The sequence below is a fragment of the Somniosus microcephalus genome, chromosome 3 (assembly GCF_052327205.1).
Source record: "Somniosus microcephalus isolate GS21.2 chromosome 3, FLI_Smic_1.0, whole genome shotgun sequence".
Lineage (NCBI taxonomy): Eukaryota > Metazoa > Chordata > Chondrichthyes > Squaliformes > Somniosidae > Somniosus > Somniosus microcephalus.
The window spans coordinates 313,679,349-313,703,442 of record NC_140989.1 but is presented as its reverse complement, the minus strand read 5'-3'; the positions used below and the strand labels follow the sequence as shown (position 1 = coordinate 313,703,442).

The 24,094-nt window shown below is 45.7% G+C and overlaps 1 protein-coding gene across 4 annotated transcripts in view; it reads right to left on the bottom strand.

Annotated features, from left to right (window-relative positions):
• ipo13b (importin 13b) overlaps positions 1–22,556 on the bottom strand; it is a 220,332-nt gene extending 197,776 nt beyond the window's left edge. For 2 of the 4 annotated variants that reach the window (XM_085982981.1, XM_085982980.1), the window contains exon 1: positions 21,948–22,556. In XM_085982981.1, the coding sequence (XP_085839107.1) occupies positions 21,948–22,010 (63 nt within the window). In that variant the 5' untranslated portion in view covers positions 22,011–22,556. The remainder of the gene's footprint in view (positions 1–21,947) is intronic. The other 2 variants (XM_085982978.1, XM_085982979.1) reach the window with 2 other exon arrangements.
• Positions 22,557–24,094: the final 1,538 nt, after the last annotated feature.

Sequence of the window (24,094 nt, the reverse complement as noted above, 5' to 3'; positions counted from 1 at the left end):
AACAGGTATCAGATTACCAAATTTGCCAAATGTATCAACTGGATTCCAAACTTCCATCACCAGGCATGTCACCTTAGAGCCATCAAAACCTCACTTTCGCTGGTTGGTCATTCTGAGGGGGGAGGGTGAACAGCCTGAGGTCATGGTCCATATCAACGACATAGGTAGAAAGAGGGATGAGGTCCTGCGGTCCTGCAGGCAGATTTTAGGGAGCTAGGAAAGAGATTAAAAAGCAGGACCTCAAAAGGTAGTAATCTCCAGATTACTCCCGGTGCCACAAGCTAGTGAGCATAAAAATAGAAGGATAGAGCAGTTGAATGCTTGGCTAGAGAGATGGTGCAGGAGGGAGGGCTTTAGATTCCTGGGACATGTTCTGGGGGAGGTGGGACCTGTACAGGCCGGACGGGTTGCACCACAACAGAACCGGGACCAATATCCTCACGAGGGTTTGCTAGTGCTGTTGGGGCAGGTTTAAACTAATTTGGCAGGGGGATGGGCACCAGGATGTAGCATTAAAAAGGAGAACTAAGTGCACAAAGGATTGGGAGAGACAGATAGCACTAGAGTAAGAAATAGTAAGGTATTAGGTGGGGTCAGACTAAGAATACAAGAGGGCCTAAGATAAGTTTACAGTGCATGTGTAAGTGCACGAAGTGTGCTTATTAAGGTTAGTGAGCTTCAGGTGTAAATAGCCACATGGGAACATGATGTCGTGGCGATAACAGAGACCTGGCTCAAAAAAGGGCAGGATTGGGTACTAAATATTCCTAGATACAAGGTGTTCAGGAACAATAGGAAAGGAAAGATAGTGAAAGAGGGAAAGAAGGGAGGTGGGGTGGCAGTATTGGTTAAGGAGAATGTTACAGTGCTGGAGAGGGGATGTCCTGGAGGGTCAAGGACAGAATATATTTGGTTGGAGTTAAGAAACAATAGAGGTGCCATTACACCACTAGGTGTATTCTACAGGCCACCAACTAGTGGGAAGGATATATAGGAGCAAATTTGCAGGGAAATTACAGAGAGGTGCAAGAACTATAGAGCAGTGATAATGGGGGACTTCCACTATCCTAATATAGACTGGGATAGTAATAGTGTAAAGGGCAGAGAGGGGGAAGGATTTCTTTAGTGTGCTCAGGAGAACTTTCTTGATCAGTAGGTTTCCAGCCCAACGAGGAAGGAGGGATTACTGGATCTGGTTCTGGGGAGCAAGTGTCAGTAGGGGAACATTCAGAGAACAGTGATCATAGCATCATAAGGTTTAGATTAGCTATGGAAAAGGACAGGGAGCAACCTAGAGTAAAAATATTTAATTGGAGGAAGGCCAATTTCAGTAGGTTGAGGACGGATCTGGCCCGGGTAAACTGTAATCAAAGATTGGCAGGCAAAACTGTAATCAAACAATGGGCTGCCTTTCAAGAGGAGATGGTTCGGGTACAATCGAGGTATGTTCCCACGAGGGGGAAATTTAAGGCAACCAAAATCAGAGCTCCCTAGTTGACAAGAGATAGAGAGTAAGATGAAGCAGAAAAAGGGCACATATGACAGATGTCAGGTTGAGAATATAGGTGAGAACCAGGCTGAATATAGAAAGTTCAGAGAGGAAGTGAAAAAGAAAAGAGGGGCAAAGAGAGAGTATGAGAATAGATTGGCAGCTAGCATAAAAGGAATTCAAAAGTCTTCTATAGGCATATAAATAGTAAACGGGTACAGGTACAACCTCGGTAATCCGGCACCCTCGGGACCAGGCCGGTGCCGGACCATTGAAAATTCCAAACCACTGAAGGGTTCCTTGTACTGAAACCAAAATTCGAGGGGGAAGTGCAACGAGGACTTTCTGGAGGCCGAGCTGGTTGCAGTACTGGAAGTGTTTACAAGTGGAATAAACACTTCGCCATGCAGTCACAGAGCATAATTAAACCCAATGGCCTAGAAATTGTCTATAGCCCCGTTTGGGGCGCCAGCCTCGCCAGGGCGCTAAAAGTAGCACCCCGGAAGCATTCGCGGCCGCCCGCCGGAAAGGGGAGGGGCCTTGTTCAGCGCGATCTGGGGCCCAGCTGGGCCCCCGAGGATCGCGAGTGCCAGCACAAGGGCCCGGCACCGAGAAGTGCCGGGCTCTTGGAACGCAGCCGGCACTCTGCCGGTTTCAATTCGTGCCGGACCACTGAAGGTGCCGGACCGTCGGGTGCCGGATTACCGGTGTTGTACCTGTAGTAAGAGGAGGGGTGGGGCCGATTAGGGACCAAAAAGGAGACCTACACATGGAGGCAGAGGGCATGGCTGAGGTATTAAATGAGTACTTTGCATCTGTCTTCACCAATGAAGATGCTACCAAAATCATAGTGAAAGAGGAGGTAATGGAGATACTGGATGGGATAAAACTTGATAGAGGAGGTACTAGAAAGGCTGGCTGTACTTAAAGTAAATAAGTCACCAGGACTGGATGGGATGCATCCTAGGATGCTGAGGGAAGTAAAGGTGGAAATTGCTGAGGTACTGGCCATAATCTTCCAATCCTTCTTAGATACAGGCGTGGTGCCAGAGGACTGGAGAATAACAAAATTGTTCAAAAATGGGTGCAAGGATAAACCCAATAACTACAGGCCAGGCAGTTTGTAGTGGGGAAGCTTTTAGAAACAATAATCAGGGATAAAATTAAGAGTCACTTGGACAAGTGTGGATTAATTAAGGAAACTCAGCACGGATTTGTTAAAGGCAATCGTGTTTAACTAACTTGATTGAGTTTTTTGATGAGGTAACAGAGAGGGTTGATGAGGTGTACATGGACGTCCAAAAAGGCATTTGATAAAGTGCCACATAATAGGCTTGCCAGCAAAGTTGAAACCCATGGAATAAAAGGGACAGTGGCAGCATGGATACGAAATTGGCTAAGCGACAGGAAAGAGAGAGTAGTGGTGAACAGTTGTTTTTGGACTGGAGGAAGGTATACCAGTGGGGTTCCCCAGAGGTCGATTTTCTTGATATATATTGGGCCAAAAATTTGGGTCGGGGGCTTCCCGCGGGTGCAAGCTCCCGATCTGCACTCACCCTGCACGCTGACATCTGAAGCCCGGGCCTGCTTGCATTTCCTGTCACAGGCCCGGTTCAGATGTCAGCGCGCAGTGCTTACCTGATCCAGCGGCGTAGTTAGTGCGATGTGCCGGCTGGGATCAGGGGAAGGTTCATTCATGAGTTTGAGTGTAAGAACTGTCAAACTCATGAAAACTACGGGGGCCCAAAACACTATTTAAACTTTAAATAAAAATTTAAAAAACATCCCAATCATTAAATTAAGTATAAATAAGTTTTAAAAAATAATTTAAACAATAATTTTTTTTTGAAAAAAATAAATTTTTAATAAAAAGGGTCTAAAACTAAACTGACCTTATTGTAGATTCTTTAAAATAATAAACCTGTGGAAAAAAAAATTCTAAATTACACTAAAACACCACTTACCTGTAAAAATAAATACTTACGTGTGCTTTTTACAAGCGTAAAGACCAGAGGCCTTTACACATGCGCAAATCCCCCAAAACAGAGGAAATCCAAGACGCATGCGCTGCCCCCTACAGCGCACGCGCTAGCCTCTTCAACTCTTGGGCTGGAGGAGAGGAAATGCCGGTTTTCAGCGCATGCACTGTGCACGCTGAAAACCGGCATTTCCTCCGGCCAGACGCGTGAGTACCCCTTCCGTACTCACGCGTTTGGGGAGGAATTTCTGCCCCATTAATGACTTAGACTTGGGAGTACAGGGCACAATTTCAAAATTTGCAGATGATTGTGGACAATCAGGAGGATGGGTGATAGACTTTAAGAGGACATAGACTGGTGAAATGGGCAGATGATATGTAACACAGCAAAGTGCAAAATGACACATCTTGGTAGGAAGAACGAGGAGAGGCAATATAAACTAAAGGGTACAATTCTATAGGGGGGTGCAGGAACAGAGAGACCTGGGGGTATATGTGCACAAATTGTTGAAGGCGGCAGGGCAGGTTGAGAAAGCAGTTATAAAAGCATTCGGGATTCTGGGCTTCATAAATAGAGGCATAGAGTACAAAAGCGTGGAAGTTATGATGAACCTTTATAAAACACTGGTTGGGCCTCAACTGGAGTATTGTGTCCAATTTTGGGCATCGCACTATAAGAAGGATGTGAAGGCCTTAGAGAGGGTGCAGAAAAGATTTACAAATATGGTACCAGGGATGAGGGACTTCAGCTATGTGGATAAACTGGAGAGGCTGGGGTTGTTCTCCTTAGAGCACAGAAGCTTGAGAGGAGATTTGATAGGTGTTCAAAATCATGAGGGGTGTAGACAGAGTAGAGGGAAACTGTTCCCATTGGCGTAAGGGCCGAGAACCAGAGGACACACATTTAAGGTGATTGGCAAAAGAACCAAAGGCGACATAAGTAAAAACTTATTTATACAGCGAGTGGTTAGGACTTGGGATGCACTGTCTGAAAGGGTGGTGGAGGCAGGCTCAATCGTGGCTTTCAAAAGGGAATTGGATAAGTACCTGAAAGAAAAAAATTTGCAGGGCTACAGGGCAAGGGCGGGGGTGTGGGATTAGCTGAAGTGCTCTCAGAGCCGCCATGGGCTTGATGGGCTGAATGGCCTCCTTCTGTGCTGTAACCATTCTTTGTGCTGTAACCATTCTATGATTGTAACCACAGGTTTGAGAGCTGGATCTCACAAAAAAAAATCAATGCAGCCACTCCAAATACACGTCGTCCCCATACGTTGCTGGAGCAGCTCTGAAGTGGATATAAGTCTCCATGTGACTAAAGTCAACCAAGTCCCTGCTACTGATTGCTATCCAGACACCCTTGGTAGAAGTGCACTTGTCTGGATGTCAGCCAAGTACAGAATCAATCTCAGCAGCAACAACACAAAGAGTTGAATAGCCTGTCAACGCACTGCCTCAGCTCACATGAAGAAAGGTATGCAATTAGGAAACTCAGACAGTCTTTTTCCCAGCCATCAATTTAGAAGTGCAGCTTTTAAAATGCATGTTATAGTTAATTTTCTGGGAAAGTGCTAATTATCCATCTACTCACCTCACAAAGACATTTCCATTAAGGTAAAAAAAGGTTTAACACAGGATAAAATACATTTTTTTTTTATATAAAAGTGACAATCTGAAAAGTACTTTGTACAGAAAACACTCCCTTTCTCCTGATTTTTCTTCCCCTTTAAAGAAACTCGTTCTATGCCAAATTGATCCCCTTTATTTCACAAAAAGGATCAATTGCGTAAAAACAAAATTCTAACAAGACTCCAGTTAAAAATGTCTTGTGCATCCCCAAATGGCACAGCAAGTTTATCCAGTGACTATCTCTGCTGTATAGAGTAGGTCTCAGATCTGACCCCCAGTCTGTTCGGATTTAGCTCATTTCAGCTGGGGCTGAGGGAGTAGTACAGGCACCTGAAGGCTCCAGAGTGGGAAAGTCATTCAAAACTCTCACTTCTGATCAGTAGTCAGTGGCACCTGCTGAAAGTGCACGTGGTCATCAGGCAAGGACAGATGGGGCTCTGCTGCAATGTCCCCATAGCTTTATAGCCTGCCAATACACACCGTCAAGACTCGCATATGACTAGTCACTTGTGCGAGGTGCCGGAAGGGGACATGGGTCCATACCTTAGAAGAGTCGACAGAGTCAGGAGATGAAGAAAGGTGATAAAATAACATGTAAGAAGTCACACAACACCTGACGAAGGAGCAGCGCTCCGAAAGCTTGTAATTTCAAATAAAGCTGTTGGATTATAACCTGGTGTTGTGTGACTTCTTACATTTGTCCACCCCAGTCCAACTCCGGCATCTCCACACCATAAAATAACATGCAGTGGAAATTTAGAATTTTCCTTGAAAAAGAACTTAAAAGCTGCATTTTTGAATCAACAACAGGCACATGTCTAATGGGCGGGGGGAGGAGGCGCCCACAAACCGCAATGAAATAAATGGCCAGATCTATTTTAGGCGTTGGTTGCAGGATAAATTTTGGCCAGGACACCAGGAAAACACCCCACTCTTGTTTGAACAGGGCCATGTGATCTTGCACGTCCACCCGAGAGGTAGACGGGGCCTCAGTTTAGCATCTTATCCAAAAGACAGCACTTCAGTGCAACACTCCCTTCACTAAAGCACTGATGTATCAGCCTAGATTTTGTGCTCGTCTCTGGAGTGGTACATGAACTTACAACCTTCTGACTCAGAGGCGGGAGTGCTGACATTTAAGGTCAAAGTTCTCTGGCAAAGATAACTTTTATGGAGCTCCAAGAACTTCTGGAAATATTAGCAGTCATTTAACAGAACACAATGCTAAAGATTACATTAAAACTTGTAACCAAGTACCCAGAGTCTATGTACGCAAAGTTCTGTAACATATTGCTTCATCAACGAGCATTTGCCACCAGGAGACAATGATTATTTTTTTTTAATCTTGGGATGTGCGAGTCATTGGCAAGGTCGGCATGTATTGCCCATCCCTATTTGCTGAGAAGGTGGTGGTGGGTCGTCTTCTTGAACCACTGCAGTCCATGTGGTGAATGTACTCCCATAGTGCTAATTATAAAATTCTAACAGGACTAGACAGACTAGATGCAGGAAGGATGTTCCCAATGGCGGGGGAGTCCAGAACCAGGGGTCACAGTCCAAGGATAAGGGGTAAGCCATTTAGGGCAGAGATGAGGAGGAATTTCTTCACCCAGAGAGTGGTGAACCTGTGGAATTCTCTACCACAGAAGGCCGTTGAGGCCAATTCATTAAATATATTCAAGAAGGAGTTAGATATATTTCTTAAGGCTAAAGGGATCAAGGGATATGGGGAGAAGGCAGGAACAGGGTACTGAATTTGGATGATCAGCCATGATCTCATTGAATGGCGGAGCAGGCTCGAGGGGCCGAATGGCCTACTCCTGCTCCTATCTTCTATGTTTCTATGTGCTGTTAGGTAGGGAGTTCCAGGATTTTACATTGGCTATACAGCCCAACCAGTCCATGCCAACGTTTATGCTCCACTCGAGCCTCCTTCCATCTTACCTCATCTAAATCTATCAGCGTAACCCTCTATTCCCTTCTCCCTCACATGCTTGTCCAGCCTCCCCTTAAATGCATCTATACTATTCACTTCAACCATTCCCTGTGGTAGCGAGTTCCACACTCTCACCACTCTTTGGGTAAAAAAGTTTTCTCTGAATTCCCTATTGGATTTCTTGGTGACTATCTTATATTGATGGGCTCTAGTTATGCTCTTCCCCACAAGTGGAAACATTCTCTCTCTATCCATTCTATCAAAACCTTTCATAATTTTAAAGACCTCTATTAGGTCACCCCTCAGACTTCTTTCAAGAGAAAAAAAAGAGACCCAGCCAGTTCATCCTTTCCTTATATGTATACCCTTGCATTTCTGGTATCATCCTTGCAAATCTTCACTGCACCCTCTCCAGCGCCTCTATACCCTTTTTATAATATGGCGACCAGAACTGTACGCAGTACTCCAAGGGCAGGATTTTCATTGGGCCGTGGAGGCAGGATTGGAGGTGTGTGGGGGGTTAAAATCCTGAAAATCGGGGGCACAAACCCATCCCGCCCCCGGGATGAATTAATTATTAAGAAAGGGAAAATAGAATGAGTGTAAGCTTGCAGGGAACATAAAAACTGACTGTAAAAGCTTTTATAGATATGTGAAGAGAAAAAGATTGGTGAAGTCAAGCGTAGCTCCCTTGCAGTCAGAATCAGGGGAATTTATAATGGGGAACAAAGAAATGGCAGACCAATTAAATACATATTTTGGTTCTGTCTTCACAAAAGAGGACACAAATAACCTCCCAGAAATGTCGGGGAACATAGGGTCTGATGAAAGGGAGGAACTGAAAGAAATCAGTATTTGTAGGGAAATGGTGTTAGGGAAATTGATGGGATTGAAGGCCAATAAATCCCCAGGGCCTGATAATCTACATCTTAGGGTACTTAAGGAAGTGGCCCTAGAAATAGTAGATGCATTGCTGATCATCTTCCAACATTCGATGGAATCTGGAACAGTACCCATGGATTGGAGGGTAGCTAATGTTACCCCACTATTCAAAAAAGGTGGTAGAGAGAAAATGGGGAATTACAGACCAGTAAGCCTGACATCGGTAGTGGGGAAAATGCTAGAGTCCATTATAAAAGATGTAATAGCAGAGCACTTGGAAAACAGTGACAGGATTGGACAAAGTCAACATGGATTTACAAAAGGTAAATCGTGCTTGACTAATCTACTGGAATTTTTTGAGGGTGTAACTAGTAAAATAGATAAGGGAGAACCAGTGGATCTGGTGTATTTGGACTTTCAGAAGGCTTTTGATAAGGTCCCACATAAGAGATTAGCGTGTAAAATTAAGGCACATGGGATTGGGGGCAAGGTATTGACTTGGATAGAGAACTGGTTGGCAGATAGAAAGCAAAGAGTTGGAATAAACGGGTCTTTTTCCGAGTGGCAGGCAGTGACTAGTGGGGTACCGCAGGGTCCTTGGACCCCAGCTATTCACAATATATATTAATGATCTGGACAAGGGAACTAGATGTAATATCTCCAAGTTTGCAGATGACAAAGCTGGGTGGGCGTGTGTGCTGTGTGGAGGATGCCGAGAAACTCCAGGATGATTTGGACATGTTGGGTGATTGGGCAGAAGCATGGCAGATGCAATATAACGTGGATAAATGTGAGGTTATCCACTTTGGTGTCAAAAACAGGAAGGCAGATTATCTGAATGGCAATAGATTGGGAGAAGGGGAAGTGCAATGAGACCTGGGTGTCCTTGTGCACCAGTCGCTGAAGGTAAGCATGCAGGTGCAGCAGGCGCTTTAGAAGGCAAATGGTATGTTGGCCTTCATAGCGAGAGGGTTTGAGTACAAGAACAAGGATGTCTTGCTGCAGTTGTACAGGGCCTTGGTGAGACCACATCTTGAGTATTGTGTGCAGTTTTGGTCACCTTATCCGAGGAAGGATATTCTTGCCATGGAAGGAGTTCAGCGAAGCTTCACCAGGTTGATACCTGGGATGGCAGGAATGACGTACGAGGAGAGATTGGGTCGATTGGGCTTGTACTCGCTGGAGTTTAGAAGAATGAGAGGGGATCTCATTGAAACTTATAAAATTCTGGCAGGACTGGACAGACTAGATGCAGGGAGGATGTTCCCGATGGTCGGGGAATGCAGAACCAGGAGTCACAGTCTAAGGATAAGGGGTAGGCCTTTTAGGACAGAGATGAGGAGGAATTTCTTCACCCAGAGAGTGGTGAACCTGTGGAATTCTCTACCACAGAAGGCAGTAGAGGCCAATTCATTAAATATATTCAAGAAGGAGTTGGATATATTTCTTAAGGCTAAAGGGATCAAGGGGTATAGGGAGAAAGCAGGGACCAGGTACTGAACTTGGATGATCAGCCATGATCGCATTGAATGGTGGAGCAGTCTGGAGGGGCCGAGTGGCCTACTCCTGCTCCTATCTTCTATGTTTCTAACCCGCCTCCATGCCAGTTTCAAAGGAGGCGGGTACCCGACCCGCACTGGGACCCGCCTCCCCAAGGCGGGAAGGGGATTAGTGCCAATTAACTGCCTGTTAGCAGGTAGTTAACAGGCAGTTTTTAGCCTAATCCCTATTTTCATTGGTGAAATGTGGGATTCCTGACGTCTCCAAACCACGCCAAGTTAGCGAGGCGGGCCGTCGGGATGAAGGGCTTGGAGGGGTCGAGATGTCTGGTGTTCAAGTGAGTGATGGGTGCATGAGTGAAGAGGTAAGTGTGTTTGGTGTGTTTAAAGTGTTTAAAGAAGTTTTACTTACCTTTACAGCCTTCCTTCCTTCAGGTCTCGGGAGTCCCTCATCTCACCGGCACAGAAAGCAGAATGGCCGCGATCTGTCAAAAATTGTAGCATTCAGCTTTCTGTTCCGGAGAGATCTCTAAATCATCCTGAGAGGAAGGAATTAACTTGGAGTACAAATTGTCAGTGTTTGACAGCTTCAAACAGCTGTTGAACGCTGATATTTCATCTGTCAAAATGTCTTGACAGATGAAATATCAATCTGTGACGTCACCGGTTGCCGGGTGGCCGTTAATTGGCCTGCTGAGCCCACTAGGCGGGCTCAACATGGTCAAGCAAGTCAAAATCGTGTGGATTGGCTGCATCTCGGATGGAGGCGGGACTACAACCCCAAAAGTTGTAGTCCCGCCTCCTACCCACCTCCTCAATGAAAATCCAGCCCTAGGTGTGGTCTAACCAAGGTTCGATATAGGTTTAGCATAACTTCCCTACTTTTGAATTCTATCCCTCGAGAAATAAACCCTAGTGCTTGGTTTGCTTTTTGGGTGACCGCTTTGCGGAACATCTCCGTTCAGTCCGTAAGGGTGACCCCGAGCTTCCGGTCGCCTGTCATTTTAATTCACCGCTCCATTCCCACTCGGACCTCACCGTCCTTGGCCTCTTGTATTGTTCCACGGAAGCTCAACGTAAACTCGAGGAACAGCACCTCATCTTCCGATTAGGCACTCTGCAGCCTTCCGGACTCAATATCGAGTTCAACAATTTCAGATCATAACCTCGGCCCCTATTACACATTTTTTCTTGTAATTTTTCCACTCCTTCCCCCCCCCCCCCCCCCTTTCCTTTTGTTTCTCTCTCACACCTGGCAGCTATCTCTTGCCCTGCCAGTACACTTTACACCTAATCTCAGCCTATTACCATCTCGTCTAGCTCTTTCACTTCTTTTGTCCGATCGCAGCCCTGCCTTCGATCTATTTTCTTTTCTTTCCAGTTTTGAAGAAGGGTTCGACCTGAAATGTCAACTCAAATTTCTCTCCACAGATGTTGCCTGACCTGCTCAGTTTTTCCAGCATTTTCTGTTGTTATTTTGCTTTTTTTAAATTGCCTTGCTAACCTGTGGCGCAACTTTTAGTGATTTGTTTATTTGTATTCAGAGATCCCTTTGTTCCTCTACCCCACCTAGACTCGTACCCTCCAAGAGATGTGACCTCCCTATTCTTCCTACCAAAATGTAATCCCTCACATTTTGGTGTTGAACTTCATTTGCCAATTATTTGCCCATTCTGCAAGTTTATTAATGTCCTCCTGTAATTTGTTGCAGTCCTCCTCAGTATTGACTATTCCCCCCAATTTGGGATCATCCGCAAATTTAGAAATTGTGTTTGATTCCAAAGTCTAAATCATTAATGTAAATGGTGAACAGCAGTGGTCCCAGCACTGATCCTGTGGAACACCACTACCCACCTTCTGCCACTCTGAATAGCTGCCCCTTTACCCCTACTCTCTGCTTTCTGTCCTGAAACCAGCTAGCAATCCATTCTGCTACTTGTCCCCTGACTCCGCATTCTCTGACCTTATTCATCAGTCTATTATGGGGTGCCTTATCGAAGGCCTTTTGAAAATCTACATAAATTACATCTACTGCATTACCATTGTCTACTCTCTGTTACCTCTTCAAAAAATTCAATAAGGTTGGTCAAGTAAGATTTTCCCTTTTGAAATCTGATTATACTTTGTTTCTAGATGTTCTTCTGTTTTCTCCTTTAGTAGGGATTCCATTATTTTTCCTACCACCAATGTTAAGCTGACTGGTCTATAATTCCCTGGACATGTTCTATCCCCCTTCATAAATATAGGTATTATTACGTTAGCTATCCGCCAGTCCTCTGGTACTACATCTTTTTCTAACGAATTATTAAATGTGTAGTAATGCCTCGGCTAGCTCTTCCCTAGATTATTTTAAAATGCGTGGATGCAATCCATCCGGACCAGGGGTTTTATACTCTGAGTTTGATTAGTTTATATATCCCCTTTTTTATTTTAAATGAACTTATCTCATTACTCATATCATCCAATGTCATGTCCACCTGTTCTATCTCCCTGGTAAATACCGAAGTTAAATCAGGATTTAATATTTCTGCCATCTCCCTATCGTTACCTGTGATATTGTCCTGTCCATCCCTTAATTGCCCTATTCCCATCCCAACCTTCCTTTTTTTTTTTTTTTAATTGATGTGCCTGTAAAATATTTTACTATTTTGTTTTATGTTCCTTGATAATTTAATTTCATAGTTCCTCTTTGCCTTCCTAAATTGTTTTTTTGACTTCTCTCCTAATCCCTTCGTATTCTCTCTATCATGCACTCCTCTGCTGTCTCTGTACTTAATGTATGCCTCTTTCCTTACCCTCAATTGTTCCCTTATGTCTTTACTCATCTATGGAGTCTCATTCGTGTTTAGTTTGTTTCTTTCCTTTTAGCGGAATATATTTTTCCTGCACTCTGTTGAACACCATCTTAAATGTTTCCCATTGCTGTTCTACATAGTTGTTTGCCAATATTGTTGCCCATTTTATCTTCCCAAGTTCTATTCTCAGCCCCTCAAAAATCAGCTTTTCTCCAATCTATTAACCTGGTTTTTGTCATACTTATGTCCTTCTCCATTATCATCTTGTAGCATATTATATTATGGTCACTATTGCCTATATGTTCCCCTACTTTTACTTCTCTTATCTGCTCTGGCTCATTCCCCATTACTAGGTCCAATAGCAAATCCTCCCTTGTTGGACTTTTTACATATTGGGTTAGAAAGGAGTCCTGTAGACATTGTAGGAACTCCATACCCTTATCCCCTTTATCTACCTCTTCTGTCTAATATCAGGGTAGTTGAAATCCCCCATGATTATTATTCTATGTTTTTTACTCATTTCTCTAATTTGTCTGTATATTTCTTCCTCCACCTCCCTTCCACTATTAGGTGGTCTGTAGACTACGCCTATTAATGTGATTGATCTTTTATTATATTTTATCTCTATCCATATGGATTCTATTTTTGTCTTGCTGATAGCTGCGACACTTATTAGGGATAACAGAATGGCAGTAGAAATAAGTACAGCTACTCCACCTCCCCATTTTCCCCTCTATCTTTTCTAAATATGTCATACCCTGCAATGTTTAATTCCCAGTCCTGATTTTTCTGTAGCCATGTCTCAGTAATCCCTACTATGTCGGGTTCCTCCCAACGCATGATTGCCTCCAGCTCCTCTGTTTTATTACGGACACTGTGTGCATTGCTGTACAGACAGTTTAACTAATAGGATTTCCTCTCACTTTATGTTTAACCATCTTTTTAGACTCCTGTTCTTTAACTCTATTTGCTCCCTTGACGTCAATATCCTCCCTTACTTAATTCTTTCCTATGCTCACTTTTCCTATTTTGTTTTTTTTTGACCCAGTGACAATGAAGGAATGACAATATATGTCCAAGTCAGGGTGGTTTGTGGATTGGAGGTGATGGGGATCCCATGTAGCTGCTGTCCTTGTTCTTCTAGGTGGTGGAGGTTGTGGGTTTGGGAGATGCTGCTGAAGAAGTCTTGGCAAGTTGCTGCAGTGCATCCTATAGATAGTACATGCTGCGGTCAAACTTTGCCACTGATGGGAGGAGTGAATGTTTAGGCTGGGTGATGTGCCGATCAAGTGGACTGCTTTGTCCTGGATAATGTCAAGCTTCAAGTGTTGTATCTGCACCCATCCAGGAAAGTGGAGAGTATTCCATCAAACTACTGACTTGTGCTTTGTAAGTGGTAGTGAGGCTTTGGGTAGTCAGGAGGTGAGCCACTCGCCACAGAATACCCAGCCCTCTGACCTGCTCATAGCCACGGAATTTATTTGACATGTTCAATTGAGTTTCTGGTCAATGGTAACCCCCAAGATGTTGATGGTAATGGCATTTGAATGTCAAAGGGAGGTAGTTAGTTTCTCTTCAGTTGGAGATGATCATTTGCGCCACACAAGTGCCAGGCAATGTACTTGCCACTTATCAGCGCAAGCCTAGATGTTGTCCAGGTCTTGCTGCATGCGGGCATGGACTCCATTATCTGAAGATTGCAAATGGAACTGAACACTGACCTTATGTTGAAGCGAAGGTCAACTATGAAGCAGCTGAAGATAGTTGGGCCTAGGATGTTGCCCTGAAAACTCCTGCAGCGATGGCCTGGTGGAGATGATTGGTCTCCAACAACCACAACCATCTTCCTTTGTGCTAGGTATGACTCCAGCCAGTGGAGCGTTTCCCCCGATTCCCATTGACTTCAGTTTTACTAGGGCTGCTTGATGCCACACTCGGTCAAATGCTGTCTTGATGTCAAGGACAGTCACTCTCACCTCACTTCTGGAATTCTGGTGAACCCAAACTGGGCATCAGTGAGCAGGTTATCAGTGAGCAAGTGCCGCTTGATAGCACTGTTGATGACACCTTCCATCACTTTGCTGATGATTGGAAGTAGCCTGATAGGGCGGTAATTGGCAGGGTTGCATTTGTCCCGCTTTTCTTTGTAGGCAGGATACACCTGGCCAATTTTCCACTTTGTTGGGTAGATGCCAGTGTTGTTGCTGTACTGGAACAGATAAGCTGGAGGTGGGGCTAGTTCTAGAGCACAGGTCTTCAGTACTACAGCCAGGATGTTGTTGGTACCCGTAGCCTTTACTGTGTCCAGTGCACTAAGCCATTTCTTGATATCACGTGGAGTAAATCAAATTGGCTGAAGACTAACATCTGTGATAGTGGGGACCTCAGGAGACCACCAAGATCGATCATTTGGCAGAGGGATGGTTATGAATACTTCAGCTCTGCCATCATTGAGGATAGGGACGTTCATGGAGACTTCTCCTCCCGTTGGTTGCTTAATTGTCCACCACCATTCATGACTGGACATGGCAGGATTGCAGAGCTTGACCTGATCCATTGGTTGTGGGACCGCTTAGCTCAGTCTATAGCATGCTGCTTCTGCTGTTTAGCATGCATGTAATACTTGGTAATAGCTTCACCAGATTGTCGTCTTATTTTCAGATATGTTTGGTGCTGCTCCTGGCATGCTCTTCCACACTCATTGAACCAGGGTTGGTCATCTGGCTTGATGGTGATGGAGGAGCGAGGGATATGCCAGGCCATGAGTTTACAGACTGGTGGAATGCAATGGAACGCTGGTGTTGGCCCATAGCAACTCATGGATGCCCAGTTTTGAACTGCTAGATCTGTTGTTAATCTATTATACTTAGCACGGTGAAAGTGCCACAAGGTATGATGGAGAGTGTCTTCAATGTAAAGATGGGACTTATTCTCCACAAGGACTGTGCGGTGGTCACTAATATTGTCATGCACAGATTGATCTGTGACAGGTAGATTGTCAAGGACGATGTCACGTACGTTATCCCTGGTGTTGGTTCTCTCACCACCTGCCACAAGCCCAGTCTGGCAGCTCGGTCCAGCTCGGTCAGTGGTGCTATTACCAAGTTACACTTGGTGATGGACATCGATCCAGGAGATTTCATGGGGTCCGGAGTCAATATTAAGGACTCCCAGGACCACTCCAATCCAACTGTATACCACTGTCCCCCGAAGCTAGGTGACATTATCTGGGGATAATGTCACCAAGGGGCAACATGTAGATGAGGAAGTGAAGGGGGCCAAAGACAGATTCCATGTTCAGTTCCAGTCGCAACTCCTCAGATAATGAAGCAGTCCATGCCCGCATGCAGCAAGACCTGGACAACATTCAGGCTTGGGATAAATGGCAAGGAACATTTGCACCACACAAATGCCAGGCAATGACCATCTCCAATAATAGAGTCTTGTCACCTCCCTTTGACATTCAACAGATTAGCATCGCCGAATCCTCCACCATCAACATCCTGGAGGGTCACCGTTGACCAGAAACTTAATTGGACCAGCCATATTAATACTGTGGCTATAAGAGCAGGTCAGAGGCTGGATATTCTGCGGCAAGTGACTCACCGCCTGACTCCCCAAAGCCTTTCCACCATCTACAAGGCACAAGTCAGGAGTGTGATGGAACACTCTCCACTTGCCTGGAATGAGTGCAGCTCTAACAACACTCAAGAAGATCAACACCATCCAGGACAAAGCAGCCTGCTTGATTGGCACCCCATCCACCACCTTAAACATTCACTCCCTCCACCACCGGCGTACCGTGGCTGCAGTATGTACCATCTACAAGATGCGCTGCAGCAACTTGCCAAGGCTTCTTCGACAGCACCTCCCAAACCCACGACTTCTACCAGCTAGAAGGACAAGGGCAGCAGGTGCATGGGAACACCACCACCTGCAAATTCCCCTCCAAGTCGCACACCATCCTGACTTCACCTCTTGGACTGCAGCGGTTCACCACCACCTTCTCAAGGGCAATTAGGGATGGGCAATAAATGCTGGCCTTTAGGGCCTCCAGAAATAACAGCACAGGGGCTGGAAGAGAAGACATTGCTGGAGATGCTCTCGCTACAATCATCATATAGCTACGAGTGCAACCAACCAAGTGCAATCTACCGGAGCTGCACAACAGAGGAAAGGCATTGGAGGACAATGGCATGGTCGACCATGTCAAAGGCTACAGAGAGGTCAAGGAGGACCAAGAGGGATAATGTGTCATAGTCAAAGAGGATATCATTTGCAACTTTGGTTAGAGCCACTTCAGTGCTGTGGCAGGGACAGAAATCTGAGATTCAAACATGGAGTTGCAGGAGAGTAGAGATTTGGGAGGCAACACATTCCAGGACTTGCGAGGAAAGGGGGACTGAAGATGGGGTGGTACTTTGCAATGATGGAGGGGCTAAGGAGGGTTAGTCTTTTGAGGACCAGGGAGATGCCGGAGGTTTTGAAAAGGGGCACAGTACCGGAGGAGAGGGAACCATTTACAATGTCACCTAGCAAGGGAGCCAGGAAGGGAAGTTGGATGGCTTGGGGTTGAATAATAGATTGCGAACAGTATGGTTTAGCCCAAGACAGTGGATGGGGAAGTGATAGGATTGGTGGCAAGAGGATGGCGTTTGTGGCGGGACTCAAAGACAATGGCTTTAATCTTACCAATGTTTAACCTTAAGAAATCATCCAAAACTGCATGTCTGTAATCCCTTCGGTCCTACAAACCCACCGCGCCACCACCCACCCCCCAAAAAAAACTCTGTTCCTGTGACACTGGCCTCTGGTGCATCAACTCTTCCCACATGCCTTCAGACACCTAGGCTCTGGCATTCCCTCCCCAAGCTCTTTCACCTCTCTACCTCCCTCCCCTCCCCAAGCTCTTTCCCCTCTCTACCTCCCTCCCTCCCCAAGCTCTTTCACCTCTCTACCTCCCTCCCCTCCCCAAGCTCTTTCCCCTCTCTACCTCCCTCCCTCCCTAAGCTCTTTCACCTCTCTACCTCCCTCCCCTCCCCAAGCTCTTTCCCCTCTCTACCTCCCTCCCCTCCCCAAGCTCTTTCACCTCCCTCCCCTCCCCAAGCTCTTTCACCTCTCTACCTACCTCCCGCCCTCCCCAAGCTCTTTCACCTCTCTACCTCCCTCCCCTCCCCAAGCTCTTTCACCTCTCTACCTACCTCCCGCCCTCCCCAAGCTCTTTCACCTCTCTACCTCCCTCCCCAAGCTCTTTCCCCTCTCTACCTCCCTCCCCTCCCCAAGCTCTTTCCCCTCTCTACCTCCCTCCCCTCCCCAAGCTCTTTCCCCTCTCTACCTCCCTCCCCTCCCCAAGCTCTTTCCCCTCTCTACCTCCCTCCCCTCCCCAAGCTCTTTCACCTCTCTACCTACCTCCCGCCCTCCCCAAGCTCTTTCACCTCTCTACCTCCCTCCCCTCCCCTCCCCTCCCCAAGCTCTTTCCCCTCTCTACCTCCCTCCCCTCCCCAAGCTCTTTCACCTCTCTACCTCCCTCTCCTCCCCAAGCTCTTTCACCTCCCTCCCCCCCCCCCCCACAAGCTCTTTCACCTCTCTACCTCCCTCTCCTCCCCAAGCTCTTTCATCTCTCTACCTCCCTCTCCTCTTAAGACCCTCCTCAAAATCCACCTCTTGGACCAAGCTTTTGGTCATCTCTCCTATCATCATCTTTGGCTTAGGATCGATTATTTGACTGCAGCAGCAGCTTTGGGACATTTTTCTACATTAAAGCCATAAATACAACTTGGTGCTGTTTATGAACTATCTAGTTATTTATAGCCATGAAAACCTGCACGCATACTTCAGAGAGGTAACAAACCTAGTCCTCTATAATGGGATCACTTACATTTTAAAAATAGGTAACGTACCTTCCAGATATGCCAATCCCTTTTAACAAAACTAGATTAGTGCAGGAGGTAAGCACCAAAGATGAACAACAACTTGTATTTATATAGCACCTTTAACATAGTAAAACGTCCCAAGGCACTTTACAAGACAAAAAATTTGACACCAAGCCACAGTAGGAGAAATTAGGGCAGGTGACCAAAAGCTTGGTCAAAGAGGTAGATTTTAAGGAGCGTCTTAAAAGGAGGAAAGAGAGGCAGAGAGGTTTAGGCAGGGAATTCCAGAGCTTAGGGCCGAGGCAACAGAAGGCACGGCCACCAATGGTTGAGCGATTATAATCAGGGATGCTCAAGAGGGAAGAATTAGAGGAGCGCAGATATCTCGGGGGGGGGGGGGGGGGCGGGGGTTGAAGGAGATTAGAGGGATATGGAGGGATTTGAAAACAAGGATGAGAATTTTGAAATCGAGGCATTGCTTAACCGGGAGCCAATGTAGGTCAGCGAGCACAGGAGTGATGGGTGAACGGGACTTGGTGCGAGTTGGGACACAGGCAGCTGAGTTTTTGGATCACCTCAAGTTTACGTAGAGTAGAATGTGGGAGGCCAGCCGGGAGTGCGTTGGAATAGTCAAGTCCAGAGGTAACAACGGCATGGATGAAGGTTTCAGCAGCAGATGAGCCGAGGCAAGGGCGGAGACAGGCGATGTTACGGAGGTGGAAATAGGCAGTCTTAGTTATGCTGCATGTGGTCAGAAGCTCATTTCAGGGTCAACTATGACACCAAGGTTGCGAACAGAGTGGTTCAGCCTCAGACAGATGTTAGGGAGAGGGATGGAGTCAATGGCTAGGACCGAAAACAATGGCTTCGGTCTTCCCAATATTTAATTGGAGAAATTTCTGCTCATCCAGAACTGGATGTCGGATATGCAGTCTGACAATTTAGAGACCGCGGAGGAGTCGAGAGAAGAGTTAGTGAGGTAGAGCTGGGTGTCGTCGGCGTACATGTGGAAACTGAGGCTCTGTTTTTGGATGATGTCGCCAAGGGGCAACATGTAGATGAGAAATAGGAGGGGGCCAAGGATAGATCCTTGGGGGACACCAGAAGTAACGATGCGGGAGCAGGAAGAGAAGCCGTTGCAAGTGATTCTCTGGCAATGATTAGATAAGAATGGAACCAGGCGAGACCCAGCTGGACAACGGTGGAGAAGGATGGAGTGGTCAACTGTGTCAAAGGCTGCAGACAAGTCAAGAAGGACGAGAAGGGACACAGTCACAAAGGATGTCATTTGAGACTTTGATGAGAGCCATTTCGGTACTGTGACAAGGGAGGAAACGTGATTGGAGGGAGTCAAACATGGAACTGCGGGAAATATGGGCACGGATTTGGGAGGAGACAACACGTTCAAGGACTTGAGAGGAAAGGGAGGTTGGAGATGGGGTGGTAGTTTGCAAGGGCAGAGAGGGTCAAGGGTTGTTTTTTTGAGGAGAGGGGTGATGACGGCAGATTTGAGGGAGAGGGGGACAGTACCTGAAGAGAGAACCGTTAACAATGTCAGCTAACATGGGTGTCAGAAAAGGAAGTTGGGTGGTCAGCAGTTTGGTGGCAACAGGGTCGAAGGAAGATGAAGTGGGTCTCGTGGATAAGGTGAGTGCGGACAGGTCCTGAGGAGAGATCGGAGAGAAACTGGAGAAAGATGTGAGTTCAAGGCTAGGGCAGGGGGAAACCTTAGAGGAAGTTTGGCTCGGTGGGCTGGGGAAGGAAGGGAAGTGGCAGAGGCAGCTGAACGGATGGTCTTAATCTTAGAGACAAAGAAATCCATGAGCTCCTCGCACTTGTTGTCAGAGGGGAGGGTGCAGGAGACAGGGGAGAGGGGTTTAAGAAGACCCTTTGCAGTAGAGAATAGAAGCCAGGGTTTATCGTTGCATTCCAGAATGATTCTGGAATAGTGAGCAATTTTGGCAGACGAGAGCAGGACCGATAATGCTTTGTGGTCCAGTCAGACCTGGTGGTGAATGGCTAAACCAGTTGTCCGCCATATCCATTCAAGTCTGCGTCCCTTGGACTTAAGGGAGCGAAAATGAGGGCCGTACCGAGGGAACGGCCAGAGTGAGTGAGAATAATTGTTTTAATAGGGACTAGGGCATCAAAGGTGGTGGTCAGGGTGTGGTTGAGCAGATCAGTAGCTGCAGAAATGTCATTGTGAATGGAGGGCCAAAGGCTGGACAGTTGGAATTTCATAAGTGCAGTTGGGAGAGAGTTTTTTCCAGGGACAGAGAGGAAAATAGGGTTGGTTGGGGGAGCGGGGGTGCGTGGAAAGCGGTACGAGGAAGTGGTCAGAGCTGGACTTACCTGCGATTGACACGATAGGAGTAGCGAGACCATGAGAGGGGGCAAGGTCAAGGGGATGGCCATGAATATGGGTTGGGGAGTTTACATGGAGGGAGTGATTAAGGGAGGATAGGAGGCTAGTGAACTCAGGAGAGAGACATGATGAATTGAGATGGAGGTTGAAATCACTGAGGATGAGAAGTCGTTTGGTACAGAGGCTGAGGGAGGAAGTCAGTGAAGATATCTCGGTAATAATATTTTTAATGGTACTAGGGTGGGTGGTAGAGAATGAGAATTTTAAATGAGAGGTGAAAGGGGTGGAATAAGGTGAGATGCTCAAAGGAGGAGAAAGTGCCGGAGGAGTAGGGGACAGACCAAGGTGTGATTTGGTGACAACAGCCACAAAACTAGATTTAACAAAACTAGATTAGTACAGGAGGTAAGCACCAAAGATCATCTGAGCCAGGTTCAGGGTCAAATACAGTCCTGAGGCAAGCCTACTGTAGATCATCATTCAGAGGATAAGATCAAACTGCATGAAGGTGAGGAATCCTGCCTAAGGACAGAAGAAACCTTCAGAAGTTTATTCACTTTGTAGGACTCCAATTGTGGAAAAAAAAGCTTTAGAACTCTATTCTGGCCTAATTACACTTTCCCTGTTCTAAATCAGACTCTCCCGACCTCAATTTCACATTGCTTAACCTCCCATGGCCATGATCTTGTTTGCCCTGTTTCCTGCTATTATCAGAGCAGCTTCAAAACCTCATTAGCTCATGGCCATAACACCACAAACTAGTAAAAATGGTTTGGTTTACACAGCCAATTGTTACTGCAGTCGCAAATAATCCCATTCAATGTTATTTTAAGATAATAGATCTGGAAAATAAAGGATCACTTTCATTAAAAATAAAACTTGTTATGTTGACAAATAGCTCTATATTTCAAGATATACAGGCGTACAAGCCAGCATGCTTCCTGTATGATGTGCCTAAAAAAATACCATTGGTGTACAGTAGAATGATTATATTTGAGAAATAGACAAATATGTATTTTCCCCCAGGGTAAAGCATGCTAAAATGTTTCTAGGTCCATTCTGGAATCTAACTTTACTTCAGCATTAGAAATTTACAAACAGCAGATACAGGTTTACCCAGGTAGTATAATGGAATAAAAGATAAAATGATTACTTTTAAAGCCACCAAGTTATATCCATTCACATATCAGAAGCTTATCTACAATAATTGTGCCAAAGGCAAACTGTAGGTAGATTATGATACCATATTACAAAATAAATACAAATATTTACAATCTGACTACAATAGTTACAATCCTTTTCATTACTAACTAGGCAAAAAAAAACACAATATTCCTTATATTGTTACATTTATGAATAAGCATTGATAGAACTGGACATGTACTTGCCATGAAATGGTTTTAATTGACCTACACTTTATGTCTCGCTGAGTTCATAAAAAACAAAATAGGATGACGAAAGGCACCGTGTTACAAATAAATGAAACTCTGATATATAGTCTTACCTTTTCTACATTTGCCACTGAGTAATCTAAATTATCTTCGCTCGCTCCTCTTTCACGATCCATTTTTACCGGGCTGGGAAGGAAGAATATTACTATTGTTGCTCTTTCCCTTCAGTTTACCAACAGCCCTGTAGTGATGGGGATGGAGAGGGGGGGAAGGGGAGGGGAGGGGTTGCTGACAGTCAGGATGACCCTGTACCAGCTCTCGCTTCCCTCCACCTCAGTCTGACAGCTGAGGCAGCCCCTCGGACCTCCTTTGTGCACCGCTCCTCGACCACCTCGCACGCTTCCCGCTAAATTATCAGAGAGCGCCGCATCGTCCGCCTTTAAAACCACACGCACACACTTCAACAATAACAATGGCGGGCGCTCGGTGCCTCGGGAGGACGAGCGGCTGCACAGACGGAATCGCTGCTGCTTTAAATTTCTTGCAGACACCTCGGGCCTCCAGTGACAGATCCAAGGGGTCCTGACCGTGCCAAGGGCGTCTGCGCACTCGCTGTCTTTAATGGAGCGCATTAAACAGGCAACTAAATAAATCTGGCATACTGCATTCTATCAACCAGAATTATCCTTTTCGTGTTTGACAAAAAATAAATCTCAAAATCCGCTCTTCTAAAACCGCCCGCTTGGAAACCGGCATTTCTAACCCAAGTGGGCGTTGCTCCAGCGAAAGGTCCGCGCACATAGGCCGCCCAGCATTCTGGGGGATGTAGTTCCCTACTCGGCCGCCTAGCATTCTGGGGGATGTAGTTCCCTACTCGGCCGCCTGCCTCCACACCTGACCAAGGAGCACTTCATTTCCCATCGTGCATTGCACTTTCTTCTCGCCGCCCTTCGCATTCAGGCGGAGATGTGGAAAAAGCCACGTGTCGCTGATTGGCGCTCCCGTGGCCAGCGATTTTTGCCGATCACGTTGCGCCTGAGTAGAAAGGGAGGGGCGCGGCTGTGCTGTTAAAAAGGATTTTAATGTTTAAATGTGACAGTTGCTCGAGATTAATGGAGCATAGCGGCAACTCGCATTTATACAGCCTTGTCAAAGTAGAAAAAAACGTCTCAGAGAGCTTCACAAGCGGCTCAGTCAGACAAAAGATGGAGCTGAGACAAAGGCGATGTAACCCAATGTACGAATGAGATCAGGTTTTTTGTGTGCGAGGAGTAAATGGCGGCAAGATCCAGTCGTGGTTCGGTATAGCCAGCTCTTCAACAATTATTGGTCGCTTTACCTACTGTAACTCACCATTGCAAATTTTATCACCGAGCTCCATATTCTTCTCCACCAATACCTCTGCTGTCCCCCGGGGTAGTCACTTTACTGATGTGTCCCTTTTTCTGTAAAAGCAGAACACGGCTATCTGTTTTCCACCATCACTCACACGAGTTTTTTTACTAAGCAAATTTCCTTAACCCGAATGATGGTGCTAATGGGAATGTGTCCTATGAATTTGGATTGGTTATTTAGAGTTTAAATTTACTTTATAATTTTTTTTTTACTTATAACTTGGTTATGTGCCAGTCTCACATATATTGTACCACTTGACATAGAGTTCTTATAGATAAGTCTTCTAGTATTATAGGCTTTTTTTCAAAAGTGAATTTACAGTGATGAGAATGCACTTCCACTTTAAAAATTGAGATATTGATGGACTGCAGTACCTATGTTGTGACGTAAGTGATGTTTGCACCTGTATCAATATTAAAATGTAGTCTTGCCATTTATTTCAGGTTTAATCACCATGATTTGCCAATGTTGTCATCACACACAAACTGGAGCGAGAAAGATCATATGATTTATCACTAGTGCCCATTGCTTTAACAGACTGTTTCAAAATGCCCCATTTCATTTCCTGAATTTTTAAATGTACGCTGGACATTTCTCTTGGCTGTGTTTATGATTACACCATGTAAAAGGCACCATGCTTTCTGACTTGATGAAGCTCTGTCCTTGAGGGTTGTTTCCATGTCATTTCTCTTATGCCTAAACCTATACTTTTGTACAACTTTCTGTAGCTCTTTAGTTAGCTCTTACCTGCTACCTGATAGTTTGGATTACTTTGTCAATCTGCTCTGAATTAATCTGCAGTTTATGTACTGGGCCTTTATCAAAAGACTGTCATGAGTTTGCTCCGTTTTCCTTTAGTTGATTC